Genomic DNA, 22,997 nt, shown 5'->3' with positions numbered 1-22,997 from the left:
CTGTGGCGTGGATGGGAGCCCGAACTCTCGCGAGATCCATCGCCCCGTACGAGCAACAACTGAGCATACTAGAAGCAGTCGACCAACAACATTGCTCGACAAAGTTCGCTTTCCTCGGCGGTCATTTTCTTTACCATGGCATTGGGCGGCAACCGAGCAGACCGAAAGATGATGAGCAGCCACATTGCCAAGAAACGCTCACACTCCTCGGCGTTCATCTTTTTACCATCATTGGGCACGTAGGGTTTGTGTGGAGTGGAGTGGAGACTGAGAGTGAAGGGAGCAATTAAAAAAAGTTGGGAATTAGCACACACTTGTGGTCTAAAAGTGTAGTGGAAACAAAGTAATCTCAGCACCACATCATGTGCTAATTCAAGGATCACTGTTTAGCACGGAAGAAAACATATGTATCAAGCATATATGAAGATACTATGTTTAGCATGAACACAGGACAAGTATTGGGTTGCAAACATCAGCTAGTTAGGACAAGTACTAATTGATTTTAGCAAGCAAGCAGGTAGGAATAGTCCTATGTGCTCTCAAGCCAAAAGTAAAACAACAAGCATCAACACAAAGACATCATATTTTACGTAGAAAACTCCTCAACATGAGGGAAAAACCACGAGTCGAAGCCACCCTAATCTTCTTCCACTATTATAAAATGTTGGATACAACAAGTTCTTCTTTAGATAGCATTAGATGATCTTGTACATCAAGATTATGCATCTTGGATAGCAACAATAAATTTTGGGGTTGCAAGAATTAGGGATTGAAACAATCACACCAAAGATGGTGGAAGGGGACAAGGTGATGGATCTGAACTTCAAAACCTTGGGGAGGAGCTCCCTTTACTTGATATCAAACTTCTTCCTTCGTCTCTCTCTCTCTCCCTCCAATGTAGGCTCGACTCAGATTCGTCGCTTTGCTTGGTGGCTGCTGGATCAGAGGCTAACATCCTCCTTTCCTCGCGTGAGTAAAGTTCAAAATGACCCTAGGTCATAACCCTAATAGGTAGTGGGCTCTTGCACACCTTTGGAATGCCTAAAAGGCTTCAACTGACCTTATCTTCACAATGCACACGAGAAGGATATCCCAAGAAAAAGAGAGGGTTGAGCTGTCGGTTCAATGTGGAGGACAATACGCTCCGTTGATCTTCCCCTCGGTTTTAGATTGTAGGATTCCAAATTGTCCGGACCCAGATGGGAAAGCACGTTGAATTGTAAAAAAAAGTGTCCAGACCTGACAATCTGAACAAAATCGGAATGGATACCTGTCTTGGAGATGCCCTAAAGAAACAACAGAATCCTGTATACCTAAGGGAGTCATGACCACTAATGTATTTATCTCGACATGCAAGTATTCCACCTCATCATACAATTATAATGTCCGTATCAACATGCAATCACACGTGGAAAAACCCCACCACAACATTTAGCCATGCATGGAAAAATGTTTTCCATTCAATTATTCTAATTATATTCAATAAATATTTTATAACAATACATAATCAAAATTAATAAGTCATGTGTATGTTTAATTTTGGTTCTCATGTTACCAACCCAAATTTCATCAACCAATTCATGCAGGAACTCGCCGGGTATTCTTTGCTCGAGCCCAAATGAACAATAAACTCCAATGTTTCTTAACTCGAGCTCAAATGAATTGGAATGAACAGTAAACTCCAAAAAAATGTTTTTTCTTTACAAACTTTGACAAATGTTTTGACTTTTGAGTGCTTGCAAAGTTCATCATGGAATGGCATCCATGGAAGCCGTGTCAAAGAAAAGAAAATCAACGTCATTCCATGATGAAACTTTGCAAGCACTCAAAACATTTGTCAAAATTTGCCCCAACAAATCAGACATTTTTGAATTTTTTTTTCAATCATTGCGGACTTGGGTGCACTCCCATGAACCTACTCGTATTTCTCCAAGAGAATGTAGAGGGCCAGTCTTCGGGAAATACACTTTGGTTCCTGGTTGTATATGCACCCTATATGGGGATTTTTTTTAATATTTTAATAAAAAGTCAAAATAGGTAAGAATTATTTTGACAAAACACTTGACTTACTTTTGCACTGACATATAAATGTCGACGAAAAAAAACAAAAGTTGACCTCACAGCAAAAAAGACAAAATTTCTTTGCTATTATAGGTCACTATTCACACTATTTTAGCCAAAAATTTGTCTTTTTTGAAAAGAAGTCAAAAGGATATTTTTTTTTGTGGATTTTATTTCTCACGAGTACAATAGAAGGTCAAGTTTATTTCAAAAATATTTTCAGGAATTTTTGACTTTTTGTTGAATTACTAATTTTTTTTCCATATAGGGTGCATATGTCCCCATAGACCAAAAGTTCCCCTCCGCGGTCTCCACAATAAGATTGTGCAGTACTAGTAGGATAGCAGTTTTGCACGTAGGAAATGGAAAGGCACGTGCACATGAGCTCATGCAAAGGTAAAGCTGGGCGGAAACCCGTGTGATTCTTTTTACCACCAAAGGGCAAAAAAGAAACATCCCATCCACACTCACTCGCTCGCTCGCTCAAGTAGTAGTAGTAGCCCGTAGCCCTGTTTCCCGATTTTAACCCTGAGGTAACTAGTCACGCTGGCGAGTGGGTAACTTTCTACTCCCAAAATGGAGCACCACTGATGAACAGCGACATTAATACCTACCAATTCTGCCACTCACAGGTCTACTAGGAGGCAGCAGCTACAGACCCGGTGTTAAAGGATGGGAGAGAGGGGAGGGGAGGGAGCTGGCCCCCCATGGGAAACATCTACTGTGGGGAGACGCTAGCTGCGGCGGCCTGGCGCTGCCATCACGGCCGTGCTGTTCATTCATGGCACTGCTGCGCTGCGCTGCGTTGGCGGTGGCAGCCGCAGACGCAGACGCAGAGATGCAGGGCGCTGCTCTCTCACCTCCTCTCGGCCCTGCGTGATTTGATAAGTGGAGGCAGGCGACGCAGCCAATGCCAAAGATGGCATGAATAGGCAGGGGGGCACAGCCTTTTCACCATACGTACTTCTCCCCGGCATGCACGGGCATACAAAACCCAACCCCTCCCGCCCGCGCCCCCACGCACCGCGCGCAGCCGTTTTACCCAGCATGGCAAGAGGCGCATCCCGAGCATCACTCGTCGACTGACGAGGACCTGAGGCGGAGGCCCTAGAGGGAGCAAAGCAAAAGGTGCTGGTGAGTGGTGACTATAGCTACCATGACAAGTTGAGAGAGAGAGAGGGAGAGACCCACACTAGGCTGTCGCACCAACGGGTCAGGAGGGAGGGAGAGAGAGAGAGAGAGACGGGGGTTTTAATTTGAAGGGCGAAGCCTGGTCACTCGTGTGTGTGCGTGTGTTTCCCCCCGTCGTCGCCACTCTCCCTCTTTCCCCTCTCTCCCTCGAGAGAGGAGAGGAGAGGGGGGCCAGCAAGCAGGCAAGAGCAGTGTTCCACCTCCACTTCCACGACCAGCATCGCCAGCGCACCACGAGCTAGCTAGGGCCGACGACAGGCGCCGCAATGGAGATTGGCAGCGGCGGCTGCGGCGGCGGCGACGGGAGCGGCGGAGGGGGCGGGGACGACCAGCAGCGCCACGGGCTCAAGTTCGGCAAGAAGATCTACTTCGAGGACAGCACGGGCCCCGGCGGTGGCAGTGGCGGCGTCAATGCGTCCTCGTCCAAGCCGCCCGCGGGCGGCGGGAGGAAGGGGAAGGCCGTGGCCGCCGGGGGAGCGTCCGGCTCCGCGCCGCCGCGGTGCCAGGTGGAGGGGTGCGGCGTGGATCTGAGCGGCGCCAAGCAATACCACTGCCGCCACAAGGTGTGCTCCATGCACACCAAGGAGCCCCGCGTCGTCGTCGCCGGCCTCGAGCAGCGCTTCTGCCAGCAGTGCAGCAGGTCACCATTTCTCCTCCCACCTCCGCCTCCTCTCTCGCCGCGTTTCTCTTCTGTCTTCTCCCCGCCAATTTCTTGACGTATTCTCTAGTAGTAATACATGTTTTATTCCTAGCCATTTTTTATTGGCTTCTTGTTCAAGGTTTCCTTCTGTCCACATTAGGTCAACTGTAGCCCAAGTATTAATAGGTATAGTAGTACTCCAGTAGTAGTATCATTGTGACAAACTTAGCTTGGTGGGGCCTTCCGCTTCTGTCAATTGCTTTGCGTCTAATTAGTTTCACAAGCTTCTTTCATTGGGTTGGGTGTTAGCGACTTTTTTTACTTATTATTACGGCCATTGCTTGTAGCAGCTTACTATACTTTGTATTCTATATTTGAGTGTGCTGATGATAGTTCTTAAGTTGGTAGACTGATTGATATGTTTTCAGTGATGTGACATCCCTGCCTTCCGGTTGCTTTGCATAAGATTCCTCTAGCTAGCTTATCTACTATACTAGTACTTGGTTGTTTACTAGTAGCCGATTCGTGGTAGTCCAAAAACTATCCATTTCGTATAATTAGTTCTAAAAATGGTCAAATCAAATCAGGAACAGTGAGAAATAACGATCTTACATTGTAGCATTCTGCTTCGTCATAGGTTGGTAGGTTAGTCCATATTCGGTTCAACTCAAGCTCCTTTTCTTTTTGTGAGGGGCAAGCTTCTCTCTTTAGTTTTTTTAACACGGTACAGACCACGCTCATATATACGCGCATACACCCATCTTATGAATACACCCGCAGACCCAATCCCTATGAGCATCTTCTAGAGACTGCGCATTGTCGGAAATCCTGAAATAAATGCGAGCACCATGACACTTCTCTCTTTAGATAGCTGACTTTCTACGCGACATGTAACTTTCTGTAAACTATTTCCGGTTTTACCTAGGTTAGAAAACCCAAAGACTGCATTAAGATGTTTATATGTTTTTTTAGGGGTTACAGATGTTTATATGTGCTATTCAACTTCTTTGTATTTCCTTTGTTGAAAATTTCTTTGTAAATGGGCGAATGGCTTGTGGCTCAAATTGTTTAATTGTGTTATTAATTACCATCACTTTAACTGAAAAAACAAAGCATACACATTGATTAACTATTTTGGATTTATTTTTTTGCCCCCCTCTTATTGCACAGTACTGTGTATGCTCGGGATGTTGGTGCGCTCATGGTGTGAACAACGGGAAGGAGGGGAAAAGAACTGGTTGAATATAGATACTGAAAATATGTTTGAAATAAACTTAATCTTCCACTGTACTTGTAAAAAAATCATAAAAAGAAAAACCCCATTGACTTCTTTTGAAAAAAAAAAACAAATTTTCCAGCCAAAATAGTGTGAATAGTGATCTATAATAGCCAAAAAAATGCCCTGAAGTCAACGCTGGTTTTTTATTCATGAAAATTTACATACTGGTGCAAAAGAAAGTCAAGTTTACTCTAAAAAAGCTTCAAAACTTTTTTGACTTTTATTTACATATTAATTTTTTTCTCATATGAGTTGATATACACCCAGGAACCAAAGTACATTTCCCCATATTGATGAGAAATGTTCAGTTTAGATAGACACATTCAAAAAATATGTACAGTACGTTAGATTTCAGTTTGCCAGTTGAAAGGGCAGTTACCAATCATTCCGTAATTTTTCATTCACTAACAACCCATTGCCATGTTTTTTTTTGAAAGGAAAACACAAGTAATGCATTACAATATTGTACCTGGCATCTCGCCAATTACAATGTCAGATACAAATGCAGGAAAATGGCCTAGCCATATCTCTATGCAGCCATTCCCCATGCCAACACCATGCGCTGCTAAAACATGTGCAGCAACGTTACAGTCACGCTTACAGTGAACTACATCAACAACATTCAGCCCTACTTGTTTTCATAATAAGTTCTATACTCCCTCCATTCCTAATATTTTTCTTTCTAGAGATTTCAACAAATGACTACATACGGAGCAAAATGAGTGAATCTACACTCTAAAATATGTCTATATACATCCGTATGTGGTAGTCCATTTGAAGTCTCTAAAAAGACAAATACTCCCTCCGTTCCAAATTACTCGTCGCTGAAATTGATGTATCTAGAACTAAAATACATCTAGATACATCCATTTCTGCGACGAGTAATTCGGAAAGGATGGAGTATTTAGGAACGGAGGGAGTAGTTTATAAGCGAAATGACTTATGTTCTCTGGCTCTAGTTCTTTTACGAAACTTATGAATGTCTGAGTTGTGCTAATGTCCAGCGTGTCTCTGACGAGAGGCATAATCAGAAAAGCTTAAGCTAAAATGATATCTCCCTCCACACTTGATGGACAATCCCTTTGCCCCTTGCACCTTGGTGAGGTGCATTATTGATTGTGTTAAGCCAGACATCTCACATCTGTATGAATGATTACAATCTTCTTTACACATGTACGGTTCCTTTCTCCGTTTCTTTTCCGGGGCTTGTTTTTCCACGTACGGGGTGTGATTATGAAGGCCGTTAAGATAATGTTGCTTAATGGGATGCTCAGTACTGCTATATTAAGAAGAGAGACATTCTTGGCATTACCACGCCCTTTTGACCAGACCTGTTGTTTTCCATTATGCTTGTTTGTTCCCAAGATATGCTAATATATATAGGGAGCATGTAGTACTTGAGCAGCTTTGCTATATCTTTGTTAATAAATTTGTATTCCAAACTCTACTGAAATTTTTAATACCGTTAGTAGTACCCATCGTGTATTGCATCAACTTGATTTTTGTTTTGTTTGATCATATACAATGAGACCCTGTGAGATTTGGATCCCATAACTTTTATTCGGTCATTCACTCATCATACCTCTCAGGTAAATTCAGTTGAGGAGGGTTCCACCAGTTGCCTGAATGAGGGTTGTACCACTAATTCTCTGCTCGAATTTCTCAGGTTCCACCAGTTGCCTGAATTCGATCAAGGAAAACGCAGCTGCCGCAGACGCCTCGCAGGCCACAACGAACGCCGGAGGAAGGCACCCCCCGGCCCTCTCGCAACACGCTACGGGCGACTCGCTGCATCCTTTGGTGAGCAGCAGCTGCTGATTTGCCAAACTTGCTCTCACCGATCACTATTGGTCCAGTTGCATTTGCTGATTTGCTCTTGTGGTTCTTGGTGCAGAAGAACCCGGCAGGTTCAGAAGCTACCTGCTGGATTTCTCGTACCCAAGAGTTCCGAGCAGCGTGCGGGATGCCTGGCCGGGGGCTCGACCAGGCTACCGGATGCCTGGTGAAATCCAGTGGCAAGGCAACCTAGACCTGCGTCCTCACACAGGTGCAGGCACGGGATACGGCCACCACCATGCATACAGCAGCCACGGCGGCTTCCCCGGCCCAGAGCTCCCTCCAGGTGGGTGTCTCGCAGGGGTCGCCGCCGACTCCAGCTGTGCTCTCTCTCTTCTGTCAACTCAGCCATGGGACAACACCCCCCACGGTGCCAGCCACGACCACCGGTCCGCGGGCTTCGATGGCCACCCTGTGGGAGTGTCACCCTCCATCATGGCGAGTAACTACATGCCGCCGCCGGCGAGCCCCTGGGGTGGCTCCCGGGGCCATGAAGGCGGCCGGAACGCGCCGCATCAGCAGCTGCCACATGACGTCCAGCTCCACGAGGTGCACCACCCAGCAGGCTCTAGCCAGCACGGCCACTTCTCAGGCGAGCTCGAGCTCGCCCTGCAGGGGAACAGGCCGGCGCCTGGGCCACGCGGCGGCGATCACGGCAGCAGTGGCGGCGCGTTCGACCACCCCGGCAGCTCGTCCAACTGGTCCCTGTAGGGGCCATTCCAACTACGTTACCCTAAGTCTGCGCAGGGAAGCATGGAACTGAAGAAGCCCCTGCCTGCCGTTCATTTTTCCCTTCTGGTCACCGGTATGGGAAGGAAGGGCTCCGAAGTGGCAGGCGACTGATTTCTTCCTTATGCATAATGTCCATGAAAACTCCAAACTATTTGCGCCCATGTGATGTAAACCTCCATGAATTTCAAGTATCGGTATGCTTGCCGAGGACTTTGACTCGGCGTATTATTCCCTTGTTAATCCTGCATTGCCAGGAATCTGTTCTTGTTTATGCATGCAAAGTTAAGAGACCACAAGCACACAGCGTGGCTTTGCAGCATGCTCTCAGCACCGGTGGTGTCTTGTTGATGGGCTGGCCGAGGTGAGAAAGTGAGATCAAGCAATGCGGTAGCTTCTTTACTCCAAAAGAACACATTAGTGGTGACTGGTGACAACTCTGGTATATTCTCTCCAAAACATCAGCACCTGCTTTCATGTGACAGAGACTGCCAAGGAGAATGTGTTCCAAGCATCTCCTCTTTTTTCCAGTCACCATTTGCTGGGATGCTGATCCAGATCTTGTGATTTTGTTGATTTTGTTTGATGGTAAAGCTGAAACCTTTGATGTTTCCAAAGACTGACTTTAGGTCTGAACAAAATTAGGGAGCCCACTTTAGAAAGGAGAACAAATAATTGCCAGAGGTAGGGCAAGGGTGGGATGATGCAGCCATCATGATGACATAATAATTGAGCTCACACTGACAAATCTTGTGCCACATGTTGGCCCGTGATCAACAAACAGTGATCATAAATGGATCGCTTGTCCACATGAAAGATCGACACAAATGTAATTGCACTGTACACAGATTCCGGCATTGGCTGGAACAAAGAGATGAACAGTGTCAGCCTTCCCACGACTCTAACTTCAACAGTTCAGTTGATGAGTGATGAATAGTCCCTCGATTAGAAAGCAGGAATGGGAAACGTCTAGTGCAATTCTTCTTACATTACCGCTAGCTGAATTCAACTCGTTTCTTCACAGCTTAACACACTACTGTCTTTTGGCCGCGGTAACTTCATTCGGAGTTCTGGACATGTCAGAGACATAACTTGAGCTCTAAATGAAGCAGTTCACACAATATGCGAACTCCTTGAAGCTTCCCATTCCATCTCTGTAATTTCAAACTGACCCAAAAAGATTTCACATGTTGAGACATTTCATACAGAACTAATACACATAATAGTAGTTAAGAATATATTGTTTCCACTAACATGCTGGAGCTCAGTTTCTCCAGTTGGCTATGAACCAGTGATTGTGTTAAGGACTAAGGTTAACCGTACACAGTCAACTAATCAAGAATATCCCAAATGTCACATTTACCATAATCTGCATGATAGAGGCAAAACAAAACGGCAAGTTTGTAATCCAGTATGTGAAGAATCCAATGCGGTAATGCCAATCATTACTGAATACAGATTGAATTGCTCATAGAATCATCACCTGCAGTGGGAAGGACAGTGCCCTTGTCACCATTGACAGAGTGGATCAGTGATCATCTTCATTAGGCCCAGGGCATTCATTTGCCAGTGCTCCTGCTGATTCAAACTGAGAAAACAGCCAAGACAACCATATTTTAAAAGCATGGAAGATGCCACAACAAACACACAATGTCTAAATGCATTTATAATTCGGAAAATGAAAATAGATAGAGTAAAATATGAGAATTGCAGTATCTATCTGGTTGTAATGCAGTAAAAGGGTGGAGAAATGCACTGGCAACACTAGAGATCTACTCCCTCTCTAAGTTAATATAAGATGTTTTTTGACACTATGACAGTGTCAATAAACGTCTTATCTCAAGTTAATGAGGGAGTATATAATAAAACACGGATTCTCTACTGTGATCTTCCAAAGAAGCAATGTTATTACAAGATGGGGAATCAGGTATGAATGCTCTGCCTTCTGCAGATAGTTGGCTTGTGTCCAGAATAAAACTGACCTTGCATCCACAGTAAAGGCAATAGTGGTGTTGAACACGCAGCTTATCCAATATGGTTTGTAAACCCTGCAGACATAAACGACATGTCAATCCAGTTCCTTCAGCAACACTTACAAAATGATACCTTGGGCAAAAGGAAATGCAGAAAAGAACAAATGGCAACGAAATAATGATAAATAAAAAAATAAGTAGGATTTACTTTCAGAGCCTCTTGCAGAAATGTAGGGAAAGGCTGCGTACTATAGACCCAAAGTGGTCGGACCCTTCCCCGGACCGTGTGCAAGCGGGAGCTACGTTCACCGGGCTCCCTTTTTTTTTTACTTTCAGAGCCGAGCCACTTGCTAGTGCATTTGTAACAACACAATGATCATGAGTTCAAGGGATAATTGTGGAAACATGTATGAACAACCAAATATTGGACAAATAAGCACGTTGTCACAATTATCAATTGTCATGAACTCATGATCAGTGTGTTGTGGTAAATGCAGTAGGATGCGGCTAGATTCTGAATCATGAATCCAGCATATATTACTGAATTATATCTGGTATATGACAAATCCATTAAACCTACAACAATTACGGACAACAATTACGGTGTTCTATCCAAATCACAATCTCATACACAATCCTAACCATTGGAATGTTTTTCTCATCTACTTCACTTAATTCCATTTTTGTACGAAAAATTGGCAGTAATTAGCACATCTTTGAACATGTAAGTCCGAACCTGATACTGAGCTTGCAATCCTAAATTTGACCAACAGAATTACAGAACAAAGAACGGTGCAGAAGTAAGAGTATCAGAGCAGTGAGAAACGGCTACCTCTTCAGTGATCACCTCTTCCTCTTCATCTTCTCCCTTCTCCTTCTCCTCCCCATCGGGGGCTGGTGGCTCCACCTCCCTGTTCTCCAGCTGCGCGAGCGCCGCCTCAGCCTTGCGGTAGTCCCACACCAACCTCCGTCCCTTCCATTGCGTGCTCTTCCTCGACCTCAGCTCCACCACCATCTCCTCCTCCCGCTTCCTCTCCCTTTCTTCCTCCTCCCGCGTCTTGGGTTCCGATGGCTGCGGCAGCGGCGCCACAGAAGCATCTGGCTCCGCCCCGAGTCCGGCCCGAGAGCGGCGGATCTCGATTCCAACCGGCTCGGCGCCGGCGCCGCGGGCTGCCGGGTCGTATCCCATCTGCTTCAACATCTTGAACCCAACGTTGCTCTCCGGGATGGCCTCCGCCATCCCGGCCAAGGTGCGGGCGTCCTCCTCTCTCTGGCTCCTCTCGCGCTCCTGCCGCCGGCGCTCCTTCCACGGTAGCCCCTTGGCGCGCTTCGCGTGCCCTCGCGCCGGCGGAGCCGGCTTGGGGGGTTGCTTCCGGACCCCGAGGCTCCTGGAGGGAGAGGGCGGGCTTGGCGGGAGGAAGTGGGACAGGTCCCCCATGTAGTCGTCCTCGGCGTCGGCCTCAACGGTGGCGTTCGGCTCCATGGCCCTGCGGTGGTCGGGGCGAAGCGAGGTCGGCCGGGGAACGGCGTGGCGACTTGTTTCCGGCCTGGGGTAAGTCTTTTGTTTTTCGAGATCGGGTTTTGTTTTTTGAGATCGGGTGGGGTCAAGTCGGTTTACACTTCTGGTTGGGCTTCGTACATGGAATGGATGGATGTTGTCTTTCCGTCGGTGAAAACCTGGCAAAGTGGGCTGGCATGGAATAAACCACCGGCCGCGGCATGTTTTTTTTTTGACAGCGAATAGACTTTATTCCTCACATAATAGACAAGTCATTTACAAAAAGAGGAGAAATAAAGTCCGGGATAGAACTATCCCAAAATCCCGAAGATATAATGGTAAGAGAATTTCTAGCTAAGCTATCTGCTACCTCATTCGCTTCACGAAAACAATGCACAAAGGAAGTCTTTGCAAATTCCAACTCCATTTGATTACACTCCCTGATGATAGCCGCCTCAGGACCAAAGTATGTTTCTTGTTGATTAAAGGCTTCCACTGCAACCGTACTATCAGATTCAATAATCAGTGAATTACACCCAATCCTTTCTGCGAGAATCATTCCATTTCAAACTGCAATTATTTCAGCTGCATCAACATTACTAACATGTGGTATGAACCAATTAGCTGCTGCAATAAAATCACCTCTGTCATCGCGAGCAACAGCACCTGTAGCTCCAGATAAATTTTCAGCACAAAAGGAGGCATCAACATTTATTTTAACTGCCCCTCTAACTGGTTTTTTCCACATATGATCATGTTTCGAACTGGTTGTTTAGGAGTTGTCGCTCTAACAAAGTTAGTGCAGATAACCTTAATAGCAGTAGCAGTGCGGTTAGGGGCCAGGATATTTTCTCCCTTCACGAATTGCCGTCGCTGCCACCAGATGTACCAGGCTGCAACTGCAACTAATTCGGGCAACGACAACTCTCCTACAGCAACTTGAGCCCTACCAATGATCTCCATGGTGACTGATCCAGACCGGTCTTCAGCAATCGCCTTTGTGATAACATCTACCAGACCAAGTTCAGACCAAATTTCAGTAGCACGAGGGCAAGTGAATAAACAATGTTGGATGTCTTCAAACCCAACATGACAGATTGGGCACTCTCCACTTGTTGGGATATGACGTCCCGCAAGAACTCCGAAACAAGGCAGTACTTCCCTAAGCACTTTCCAAACGAAAAGCTTCACTTTACCTGGGATATGAAGACTCCAAATATGTTTCCATATAGTGTTCAGTTGGGAACTGTCTTGACCCTCCGCCCGATTCCATTGATGACCGAACTGATGTTCAAATTCCACGTGATAGGCCGACCGAACAGAGAACGTCCCTGATCGAGTACCACTCCATGCAAGAAAATCCTCTAACACTTCCACTCGAAGAGGTATTTGGAGGATTCGATGAACATCCACAGGCGAAAAAACTGATTGAATAAGGTCAACATCCCTCTGTCCAGTGTGTGGATCAATTAATTCTTCAACTTTTCCCAGTAGTGTATCACCCCTTGGTGTTACTACTTTTCGAGTTTCACTTGATGGTATCCAGGGATCTTGCCAAATGTTGATTTTTGATCCCGTGCCCACACGCCAAATGCAACCCCGTTTAAAGGTTTGGATACCTGAGACAATGCTCTGCCAAGTGTAAGAAGAACCCTTCTTCGGTCCCGCATTCAGGATGTTTCCGTCGGGATAATATTTTGCACTAAGAACACGTGCACACAAAGAGTCTGGATTCTGGAGCAGTCGCCAACACTGTTTTGCTAACATAGCAAGGTTAAAACTGTAAAGGTCCCTAAAGCCCATACCACCTTTTTTCTTTGGAACACACATCTTCCACCATGCAAACCAATGCATTTTCTTTTTCTCCTCCTTATCACCCCACCAAAATCCCGCAATCTCATCAGTAATAGATTTGCAGATCCCTTTTTGAAGTTTAAAAACTGACATAGCATACAAAGGGATTGCCTGTGCAACTAATTTCAAAAGTATCTCATGTTTACACCTAATGGGTTGCGTGCTTTTCGGGTTTATAGGTTCTTTTCAGGCCATTTGGGCTTTTATTGGGGCCTATATATAAAAAAGTTAGAGAAAAATGGGTCGTGCCGTGGCGGCACGCGGGTCTAGTCTCACCGAAATCACTAATTAAGGAGTACTAGTTGTAAAGAACACTCCACTTTTCCAGGTCGCGACAAGTGGTGCACATGCAGCGCCCTACTTGTCGCAACCTGAGAGTTTTCCCTTTTTTCGTAGATTCGTTTATTCAAAACGTTTCATCTCTTAAACCGTGCGTTCAAATTTCGAACCGTTTTCACCATTGGATTCCTCGCGTCGAGATCTTCAAAACTAGATCCCATGTTGATAGGTTTTGACGAACTTTTTTTTCACGAAAAAACCGGACGAAAAAAACTGGGCGAAAAAAATTGAACCGGGAGTACGGTTTCTTTCCCTTTCCGAAAGAGGCACGCCCGTGCCTCTCGCGAAATCACAACCGTGCCTCTTGTGGAAGCAAAACCGTGACTCTCGTGGAAGAAAAAAAAACAGAAAATGCGTTTTTTGCCGTTTCCGAGAGGCACGGCCATGACTCTCGCGGAAGCACAACCGTGCCTCTTGCGAAAGCAAAACCGTGACTCCCACGAAAGGAAAAAAAACAGAAAACACATATTTTTTCCCTTTCCGAGAGGCACGGCCGTGACTCTCGCGAAAGCACAACTATGCCTCTCGCGGAAGCAAAACCATGACTCTCGCGAAAAAAAACAAAAAACACGTTTTTTTCGTTTCCGAAAGGCACCGCCGTGACTCTCGCTAAAGCACAACCGTGCCTCTCATGGAAGAAAAACCATGATTTTCCCGAAAGGGAAAAAAAAGAAAACGCGTATTTTTCACGGGAAAAAAATTTGTTTTTCGATTTTTTTATCGTAAAGCTAAGAAAGACCGGAAAAAACCAAAACGTCGAAAAAAAATCAAGAAAAAAACCGTTTAAAAAGCCGAAAACGCGTGCGGAAAAATAAAAAAAATAAAGCCAAAAAAAGCGTCCAAAGTGCGACACGTGATGAATGACTGAGAGTACGCCAAGTGACGCTGATCGTTGCGGGGCTTCCGAAGGAGCGCTCATTAACTAGTTGCTCCCTAGTCTCACGGGAGCTCCTAATCGGCACCTTCTGCGTGGATTAGGATAACTGGTGCCTGTAGCGATCGCTAGTTGGGCTGTTTCTCCGATCGGCCCAAGTAGTTGGGCGCTGATTCAATTGTTTGAACAGATTGTCTCAAAAAAAAATTTGTTTGAACAGTTTTTCCTATCGATTCGACTGTTTCTACTGTTTCTCGTTGGACTGTTTTTTTCTTCTACTGTTCCGACAATACAATCCGAACTGGAAATTTCTTTCAGAGTATGTATGAAAGGAAATATGCTTGAACCAAATATGGAACGAACTTTCTTAACAATGGAAAATTTCCATAAATCACTGAAACCTGCTTATTGAAATCTTTCAGAATTTGCAAGTGGCTTCCACTAGTTTAGTTGTTTGAAAGGAAATTTTATTATAAGTAGTACAACTGAATTTAAAAATATGGAAATGAACAACAACTTAAGAATGACTGGTTTTGACTGTTGTTTCTACATTAAAATCTGAAGCTCTCCGAAATCAGAACTGAACCATTTTACTCCCTCAAGTGGTCCTGAAAAATTTAAAAAACAGAAGACATTTAGTTTGTTAATAGAAAGAAAAATATGTATGTATATTTTCTCTTTAATTGTTTATTGACTAAATCATGGAAACTAGTGTACTACTTTTGAATCACAGATTTCTTACAGAGTATACCTTTCAGCAGTTCATTCTCTTGGTTGCGAAAAGTACTTTTATTTGAATGACCGGAAACCCTGTAGAATAAAAGCAGAAGAGATTCATTGATTTTTTTGGTCTATAGTTCCCTTACTAACAATGTTAGTGAAATACATAATGAAATTGAGGGAGGAGTTTCTAACTTACGTGATTTTGAAGAAATGTCCTCACTACTCGTAGTTGCACCTCGCTACTTTGGTAGGTTGCAATCTCATACAAGAATATTTCACGCATAGCTTGCAAATCAACTTGCTTGCACATTTGTGATTGTCATTTAATTATTTTTTTCTTCTATGAAATAAAAGATCTACAAGTAGAATATGTTGTTTAGAAATAAGAAACTCTTACAGTAGAGAATCCTAGAACTCCCATTCCACGATATGTTTTAAGTATTTGAAGTAGGAAAACACCTGTGTTGTACCTGCAATGATGAAAACAGGCTAGCTAGCATGTTAGATTCAAATCCAGTTAAAAAAACAAAGAATTCATAACTTAAAAAATAATTTGGTCATGATTTGCACGAATTGGAGCAAAAACTGTAAGTGACATAAGAAGTCAAACTCCGTAACCTGAAATGAGTTCTAGGAACTGCAAGGAATCTGTAGTCAAAGTCTTTGATGCTGAATGCACTGCAGTTAGGGTAGGTGAGCGCAAACAGTGACTTGAAATCGTAACAAACAGTGCTTATTATAGTTGTGAATCTGTCATGTCCAGACCCATCAGGATTCATAATATCAAAAACCATCCACTCTCTAGGTTTGCTGTTATTAGAATCCATTGCTTATCATTGAAGCAAGGCAAGTGGACCTGTGAAAAATCGAAGTAGTTTTGTTCTGTTCAAAAATTTCCATTTGAAGAATTCAGTAAGAGAAAATATGCTTATAGAATGGTACTTACAAAAATTGCTATTTCCAATCTGAAGCCAACTCTTGCTTCACTTAAAATGTCTCTGCATATTGGGTCTGAATGATCAATCATAGGCCTCATGAGTATTGCCTAATAAATATAGAGAAGAGAAATTTTTGTTTGGTGAAACTAACAGATGATAGCACACAAGAACATTGGAAGAAAGAGAAGAAAACGAAGTAAATGTGTGGTACCATATCTTCTCTTTGGACAATATGCCTAATAACATCAGTGTTTGGTATTAGGCCTTGCCTACCACGGATTAGTTGGTCTGTATTGAGCATCTTTGAGTAACAATCCAGAGAGTGTGGATTCATCCAGCAACCAGGTCTTAAGGAAATAGTTAAAGTCTTCTGGTCAACCCAAACTTCATTCACCTGGAATATTCTTTGGCTGTTGTTTTGAAATTAATGTTAGAAACTTTCAACTAGAAGTTAGTAAAAAATTGTGAAAACGAAGAAATAGTATGTATGCTAGAGGAGAATGAACACTTTGACTGTTTTGCACATCTAACAGAATTACACTTAGGAAAAATTACCTTGAGTCCAGAACTGGAAGAGCTGCAGTCATTGTCTTGTAGAATTCAATTTGCACTGGTGTTGAGAAGATAACTTGTTGGAACTGCATATAGTTGGGCTGCTGAACAATTTTTGTAGAAGAGAAATGTTGAAACTTCTTCTTTCCTGACTCTATTTCATTCCTTTTGGATTTAGCTTCAAATTCTTCCATGAGTTTGAGCAACGCTGGATCGTTGAGTGGAGTTCCAAAAGTAATTTCTGGCTATGGAGAGTTAATCTTAAAAGGCCTAAGTGGACTATTGCTATACATGAATGAAGTATTAGCATTCAAGAACCTAGGATATGAATGAGTCTCAGGTTTAACAAGTTGGGACGAAGAACCCAGATGAGAGTAGGTGCTTATTTGATAAGCAGTCATACAGGGTGGGACTGTATCTTGTACTGCATCGGTTATTGCATTGAAACTCGGTGTGTCGTCTTCAGTATAATTTGCTGGGAAAGAATTAGGTGGAGCTTCTGGTTGAGACACTTGACTAGATGGGAGATAGTTTTCATTATTTTTTGCAAGTGTTTGATGGTAGGGATGTGAATGAATGAGAATTTAATTGTCTTCTAATGCTTCTAGTTTGACTTGATGTGGTGCACAGTAGAAAGAATTTCCTGGCATGAAGAGAAAAAGGAAAATAAAATTTATATCGGTATGAACATAAAAATATAAAAAGGAAGGCAAACTTTAATTTATGAAAGAAGAAAAATAAATTGAAAGTACCTGTGACAGATCAATTAGCTGAGATAAATCTCCAGTGAGTAGACCTAAATTTCTCTTGTCTCTAGTTGTGATTTATTGTTGAATTCAAGTCTTCCCATGTTGGTTTGTTTCTTAGCGGATGCAGAATAACTGGTATTTATACAATGAATAAACAGACAAATGAAAAGTTATTTATTAATAATAAGAAAGAACTAGAGATATTGTGTGACGCTCCAAGACCGACGCTCCAGAAGACTTCCATATTTTTGTGACCTCCGTGTGTTTCATTTGTGCTTGCTCTATTTATTTTTGCATTGCATCATGTCATCATGCTAGCATGTCATTTAATTTTAAAACTCAACTAAATAAATTGTATGGGTCTTCGATCCATTTAAATCAAGGGAAATTAACATGGTGAAATTCTCTTTATAACATATAAAAGTCTCCTACTATTAATAGGGAGCTATTATCAAATATTCCATTTTTTTGGAATCACCATAAACACACTTACAAATATTCCCCATGCCTTTTCTACTTCGAGTTTGACCTTTAAATCTTGTCCGCAATTCTTATCACTTTTATCGAGGTTCCTCAATAATCCTCATCATTTTTGGGCTCTTCTAAATATTATCCTAGTTCAAACCATTCGAATTTAAATTCAAATGAGTTTGAATTTAAATCTTGCAATCTTGGCCACTCCTAATTTTCTTGGATCAAGCTCATTTTTATGAGTCTGGGAAAATTATCCACATGCTCAAATTCTTTCCCTAACCCTCTCTTTCTTTTTCTTCTCTCCAGCTCTTTGCTGTTAAAGAATAGGAGGGAGAGAGAGCTCAGTAGGCCCTCTACCAGGCCAACCTCCAGCAAGCCATTTAGGCCCATCTGCTAGGCCCAGCCACCCCCTCCTCTTAACCCTAGCCCGTTCAATCCCCCTCCTCCATCCATCAGCGCGGGCAGGGAGAGCCTCAGCTCGATCCCCATCCTCCTCCACCCCGCGCTCGATCCCGCTCGTCCCCAGCTTCCCTCCTTCCCTTCCTTTCCACGCGCCCGAGGCCAGCCATGGCCGTCTCACCATGAAGCTCTGCCAGAGCCACGTCCGCTCGCCGCCCGTCCCGGCCTCCTCGCTGCTGCTACCTCCTTCGCCTCGACCTGCCGGAGATCGCGCCCGCCGCTGCAAGTCTCTCGACCGTGCCGGCCACCAGAGCTGTTGTCGACCGACGCCTCTGCCGCGCCTCCCTCTGCTTCTTCTGTTGCAGAGCGCCGTCACCACGCCCTGTTTCTCCTCCCGCGCCGATGCCCTCCTCCAGCTGCTCGAGCCTGCAGCTCCGTCCGCAAGCTCGTGCAGCCATGGCCGCCACAGGAGCCTCGCGCTCGACCCCCTCGCCGAGGCCATGGATGCCCGTGGCCCCGCCTTCCTGCACCTCCACACGTCGCCCCTGCTTAGACGCCTGCTTTGCCTCTGCGCTCGCCTTGCACCTAGCTCCACCACCGTTCGATCTCCCCCTCGCCATAGACGAGGTTGTCCCCAGCAGCAGGTTGACTTCCTCACCTCATGCGCCCTTGCTCGTTTGGTTGCCACCTGCTGCTGCATCAGAGCGCCATCGATGCATCTCCGTGGTTAGCACCTTCGCCAGATCCTCACTGGTCACCTTCAGAGAGTGGCACGCAAAGTGCAGCGATGAACCCTTGAAGAACCCTGCCCCGTGTACCATTCTGTTGCTGCACTGGAACCTGCCTAGTACCCCGACGTTCATCACCATGATCGACCCCATGGCCGAGAACGACTACATGATGACCCTGGGTATGGAATCGCAACACGCCAAGTTCCCCTTCGAGTTGTCAAGACCGACAAGATCGGCTACGTGGACACAAGACCCATACCTAGTCCGTCAAGTATCTACTCCGGGATATTTCTCCAAGTACCACGACAATCCCGAAAAGATTCAAATCCGTCAAGTTCCTCTAGCGATGACTTGAACGGCTACGAAACGTGTACCCCTACCGTCGACCCGCGAAGACCCCGTGGATGTCAAGTTCCGTGTCGTGAACCCGAACATCTACGGACATGAACTAATATTTCCTCTTCGACTCATGAACCACTACTTCCACTACATCGCGAGAACATCTACTTCCCTCAACGAACTCGAACCGCCTCGAAAACGCACACTTCAAAGGTATACCGCCGAGACGATGACCCGTGGACGTATGTTGTGTTTTGTATGAGATGCACCACTTGCTTGCACCATGTCCGAATTGATCCTTACGCATTCCTCATTAGCCTTGCCGCGAACCCATGGGACACCCGAAATCCAGGATCACCCCACCATCCTTGCGTGACTCGCTCCGCACACTTGCTCTTTTTCACCGATACTCCAACGAGTTACCGAAACCCGGAATGTTGCCTTGGCATCATTTTCGTTATCGCCGCCATGGCACCCCTTTCATTTCGTCATGGCGACCAAATGCTTCATATCATGTTCATGTCAACTCTTAACAAAAATTGCATAAAACTTGCACATGTCATCCGCATCATGATAATAACATTTAAAATGTTTAAAATTGTTGTTTGCATTAAATTGCTAAATGCATATGGGGATTGTCGGTGTCAAAATCGGCGGATCTCGGGTAGGGGGTCCCGAACTGTGCGTCTAGGCGGATGGTAATAGGAGGCAGGGGACACGATGTTTACCCAGGTTTGGGCCCTCTTGATGGAGGTAAAACCCTACGTCCTGCTTGATTGTTCTTGATGATATGAGTAGTACAAGAGTTGATCTACGACGAGATCAGAGAGGCTAAACCCTAGAGGCTAGCCTATGGTATGATTGTATGTTGTCCTACGGACTAAAACCCTCCGGTTTATATAGACACCGGAGGGGGCTAGGGTTACACAGAGTCGGTTACAAGGAAGGAGATCTACATATCCGTATTGCCAAGCTTGCCTTCCACGCCAAGGAGAGTCCCATCCGGACACGGGACGGAGTCTTCAATCTTGCATCTTTATAGTCCAACAATCCGGCCAAAGGATATAATCCGGCTGTCCAGATACCCCCTAATACAGGACTCCCTCAGTAGCCCCTGAACCAGGCTTCAATGACGATCAGTCCGGCGCGTAGATTGTCTTTGGCATTGCAAGCCGGGTTCCTCCTCCGAATACTTCATAGAAGATTTTGAACACGAGGATCGTGTCCGGCTCTGCAAAACAAGTTCCACATACCATCGTAGAGAGAATAATATTTCCACAAATCTAATCTGCTGACGTACCCCGTAGTGTGGCATCACACCACAGCCAGGTCTTTATTCGAATCGTTTTTCATAACCTATCTCAGCGTGTTTCGCGAGGCGGTTTCCTTGGCACGTCTTGTCGAAGCAGAGATTGTGTCCCCTTATTACGGGATTCCCATCAATACGGACGTGGGTAACCCAACCGCGCCATCAATTACGGCGCTTGGGGGATAAGCGAGTTTTACCAGGCTGGTGGGGGCGCATAGTTTCGTCCGCCCTTATAAAGGGATAAGGTTTCGCCTTTTTTCTACCCACGCCTTCTTCCTCCTTGCTCATCCATTCTCGCGCACTCGAGCTCCAGCGCCCAAGTCCACATCCTTCTCCTCAACTCTCTCCAAACATGTCCGGAGCGGGAGGCAAGTGGATGGTCTCCTCCGTCACGGAGGGACACATCAAAAAACTACGTGGGGCCGGATACTTAGCCGCGGATATCGCGCACCGGCCGCCAGCTGCGGGGCAGATCGTCCCTACCCCGGAACCTTACGAAAGGGTGGTTTTCCTCCCCCACTTTGTCCGCGGCCTTATGTTCTATTATGGGCTGGATTTTCATGATCTGGCCCCGAATTTCATCCTCAACATCTTGGCGTTCATCGTCGTGTGCGAGGCTTTCCTCCACATCCGGCCCCACTTCAGCCTGTGGCTGAAGACCTTCAATATTAAGCCGAAGGTAGTAGGCGGCCAACAAGCGGAATGCGGCAGAGCCATGGTGGGCAAAATGCCCAACGTTACATGGCTCGGGGACTCCTTCGTGGAGACCATAAAGGGGTGGCAATCGGGGTGGTTCTACATCACCGAGCCGCGCGACACTAACTGGGTGGCGGCCCCCAAGTTTCGATCCGAAATCCCCACGCGGCTCACTTCCTGAAAGGAGAAGGGCCTGTCTTGGGGCTCATCGGTGGAGCTGGACGGACTCCAGAAGTGTATCCGGAACATGATAAGCAAGAAACTTAAGCTTGTCAACATAGTCCAGGTCATGCTCTTCCGCCGGATCCTCCCGTGTCAACAACGGGCTTTCAACTTATGGGAGTTCGACCCGTCCCAGCACCAGACTCTACGCGAGCTCTTCGACACGACGCATAAGGACGTCTGGAAGGTGCTGTTCAAGGGCGCCGAGGTCCCCCTTTCTCTTACCGAGGACCGCGGGCTAAGCGCGAAGCGCCCTGCGAATCCGGTAAGTTCTGTACATTTGGTAGGGTATTTATTTCCCATAGCTTAACCATGTGCGGGGTCTGAGCTCCCATGCCTTTGACAGGACTGGTGGAGACATCGGAGAAGATTAACTGTCCGGCCCCTCTGCCCGAAGACCCTGCAGACGCTCTCCTGACGGAGACGCGGAATCCGGCTCCTTATGAGGTGCCGGAGAAGACCAAGAAGAAGGCCACGGGAACCCGAAAGAGTTCCCGGCGCCAGGTGGTATCGGACGCATCGTCCGATAACTCCGAGACGCACTCCTCCCGTGAAAACGAGGAGGAGGAAGATGAAGATTCTCCCCCTCCAGCCGGGGGAGACAAGAAAAGGAAGGCCGCCCCAACCAGGGAGGCCGTGAAGGAAATATGCCCTAGAGGCAATAATAAAGTTATTATTTATTTCCTTATATCATGATAAATGTTTATTATTCATGCTAGAATTGTATTAACTAGAAACATAATACATGTGTGAATACATAGACAAACTTAGTGTCACTAGTATGCCTCTACTTGACTAGCTCGTTAATCAAAGATGGTTATGTTTCCTAACCATGAACAAGGTGTTGTTATTTGATTAACGAGGTCACATCATTAGTTGAATGATCTGATTGACATGACCCATTTCATTAGCTTAGCACCCGATCGTTTAGTATGTTGCTATTGCTTTCTTCATGACTTATACATGTTCCTATGACTATGAGATTATGTAACTCCCGTTTACCGGAGGAACGCTTTGTGTGCTACCAAACGTCACAACGTAACTGGGTGATTATAAAGGAGCTCTACAGGTGTCTCCAAAGGTAGATGTTGGGTTGGCGTATTTCGAGATTAGGATTTGTCACTGCGATTGTCGGAGTGGTATCTCTGGGCCCTCTCGGTAATGCACATCACATAAGCCTTGCAAGCATTACAACTAATGTGTTAGTTGCGAGATGATGTATTACGGAACGAGTAAAGAGACTTGCCGGTAACGAGATTGAACTAGGTATTGGATACCGACGATCGAATCTTCGGGCAAGTAACATACCGATGACAAAGGGAACAACGTATGTTGTTATGCGGTCTGACCGATAAACATCTTCGTTGAACAGTAGAGTAATATGGGCATCCAGGTCCCGCTATTGGTTATTGACCGGAGATGTGTCTCAGTCATGTCTACATTATTCTCGAACCCGTAGGGTCCGCACGCTAGGTTACGATGACAGTTTATTATGAGTTTATGCATTTTGATGTACCGAAGTTGTTCGGAGTCCCGGATGTGATCACGGACATGACGAGGAGTCTCGAAATGGTCGAGACATAAAGATTGA

At 45.4% G+C, this 22,997-nt stretch overlaps 2 protein-coding genes across 4 annotated transcripts; one reads left to right on the top strand and one right to left on the bottom strand.

Moving 5' to 3' along the window:
* Positions 1 to 3,111: 3,111 nt before the first annotated feature.
* LOC125520075 (squamosa promoter-binding-like protein 17) lies at positions 3,112 to 8,003 on the top strand. 2 transcript variants are annotated; one of them, XM_048684873.1, is made up of 3 exons: positions 3,112 to 3,892; positions 6,838 to 6,971; positions 7,069 to 8,003. In XM_048684873.1, exons 1-3 carry the CDS (start codon positions 3,519 to 3,521, stop codon positions 7,716 to 7,718), a joined length of 1,158 nt encoding a protein of 385 aa, XP_048540830.1. In that variant the 5' UTR covers positions 3,112 to 3,518; the 3' UTR covers positions 7,719 to 8,003. The 2 variants fall into 2 exon arrangements, with proteins under 2 accessions (XP_048540830.1, XP_048540829.1); XM_048684872.1 differs by having other exon boundaries at positions 3,118 to 3,892; positions 7,066 to 8,003.
* Positions 8,004 to 8,437: 434 nt separating this feature from the next.
* On the bottom strand, positions 8,438 to 11,311 carry LOC125520076 (G patch domain-containing protein 11). 2 transcript variants are annotated; one of them, XM_048684875.1, is made up of 4 exons: positions 10,542 to 11,311; positions 9,719 to 9,784; positions 9,220 to 9,324; positions 8,438 to 8,903 (listed from the first exon to the last, which is right to left on the bottom strand). In XM_048684875.1, exons 1-3 carry the CDS (start codon positions 11,190 to 11,192, stop codon positions 9,265 to 9,267), a joined length of 777 nt encoding a protein of 258 aa, XP_048540832.1. In that variant the 5' UTR covers positions 11,193 to 11,311; the 3' UTR covers positions 8,438 to 8,903; positions 9,220 to 9,264. The 2 variants fall into 2 exon arrangements, with proteins under 2 accessions (XP_048540832.1, XP_048540831.1); XM_048684874.1 differs by having other exon boundaries at positions 8,524 to 9,105; positions 10,542 to 11,310.
* Between the last annotated feature and the right edge of the window lie 11,686 nt (positions 11,312 to 22,997).

Source organism: Triticum urartu, chromosome 7 (genome assembly GCF_003073215.2).
Source record: "Triticum urartu cultivar G1812 chromosome 7, Tu2.1, whole genome shotgun sequence".
Taxonomy (NCBI): domain Eukaryota; kingdom Viridiplantae; phylum Streptophyta; class Magnoliopsida; order Poales; family Poaceae; genus Triticum; species Triticum urartu.
Note: the sequence above shows the minus strand (reverse complement) of the source record. Positions and strands in the feature narration are given on the sequence as shown.

Excerpts from the sequence above, each read along its gene's own strand:
- LOC125520076 (XM_048684875.1), bottom strand. The coding sequence starts at position 11,192 with ATGGAGCCGAACGCCACCGTTGAGGCCGACGCCGAGGACGACTACATG. Across the intron at positions 9,785-10,541 it reads AAGAGGTGATCACTGAAGAG|GGTTTACAAACCATATTGGA; the intron begins GTAGCCGTTTCT and ends TTATGTCTGCAG. Across the intron at positions 9,325-9,718 it reads GCCTTTACTGTGGATGCAAG|TTTGAATCAGCAGGAGCACT; the intron begins GTCAGTTTTATT and ends CTGTTTTCTCAG.
- LOC125520075 (XM_048684872.1), top strand. The coding sequence starts at position 3,519 with ATGGAGATTGGCAGCGGCGGCTGCGGCGGCGGCGACGGGAGCGGCGGA. Across the intron at positions 3,893-6,837 it reads TTCTGCCAGCAGTGCAGCAG|GTTCCACCAGTTGCCTGAAT; the intron begins GTCACCATTTCT and ends CGAATTTCTCAG. Across the intron at positions 6,972-7,065 it reads GCGACTCGCTGCATCCTTTG|AAGAACCCGGCAGGTTCAGA; the intron begins GTGAGCAGCAGC and ends TTCTTGGTGCAG.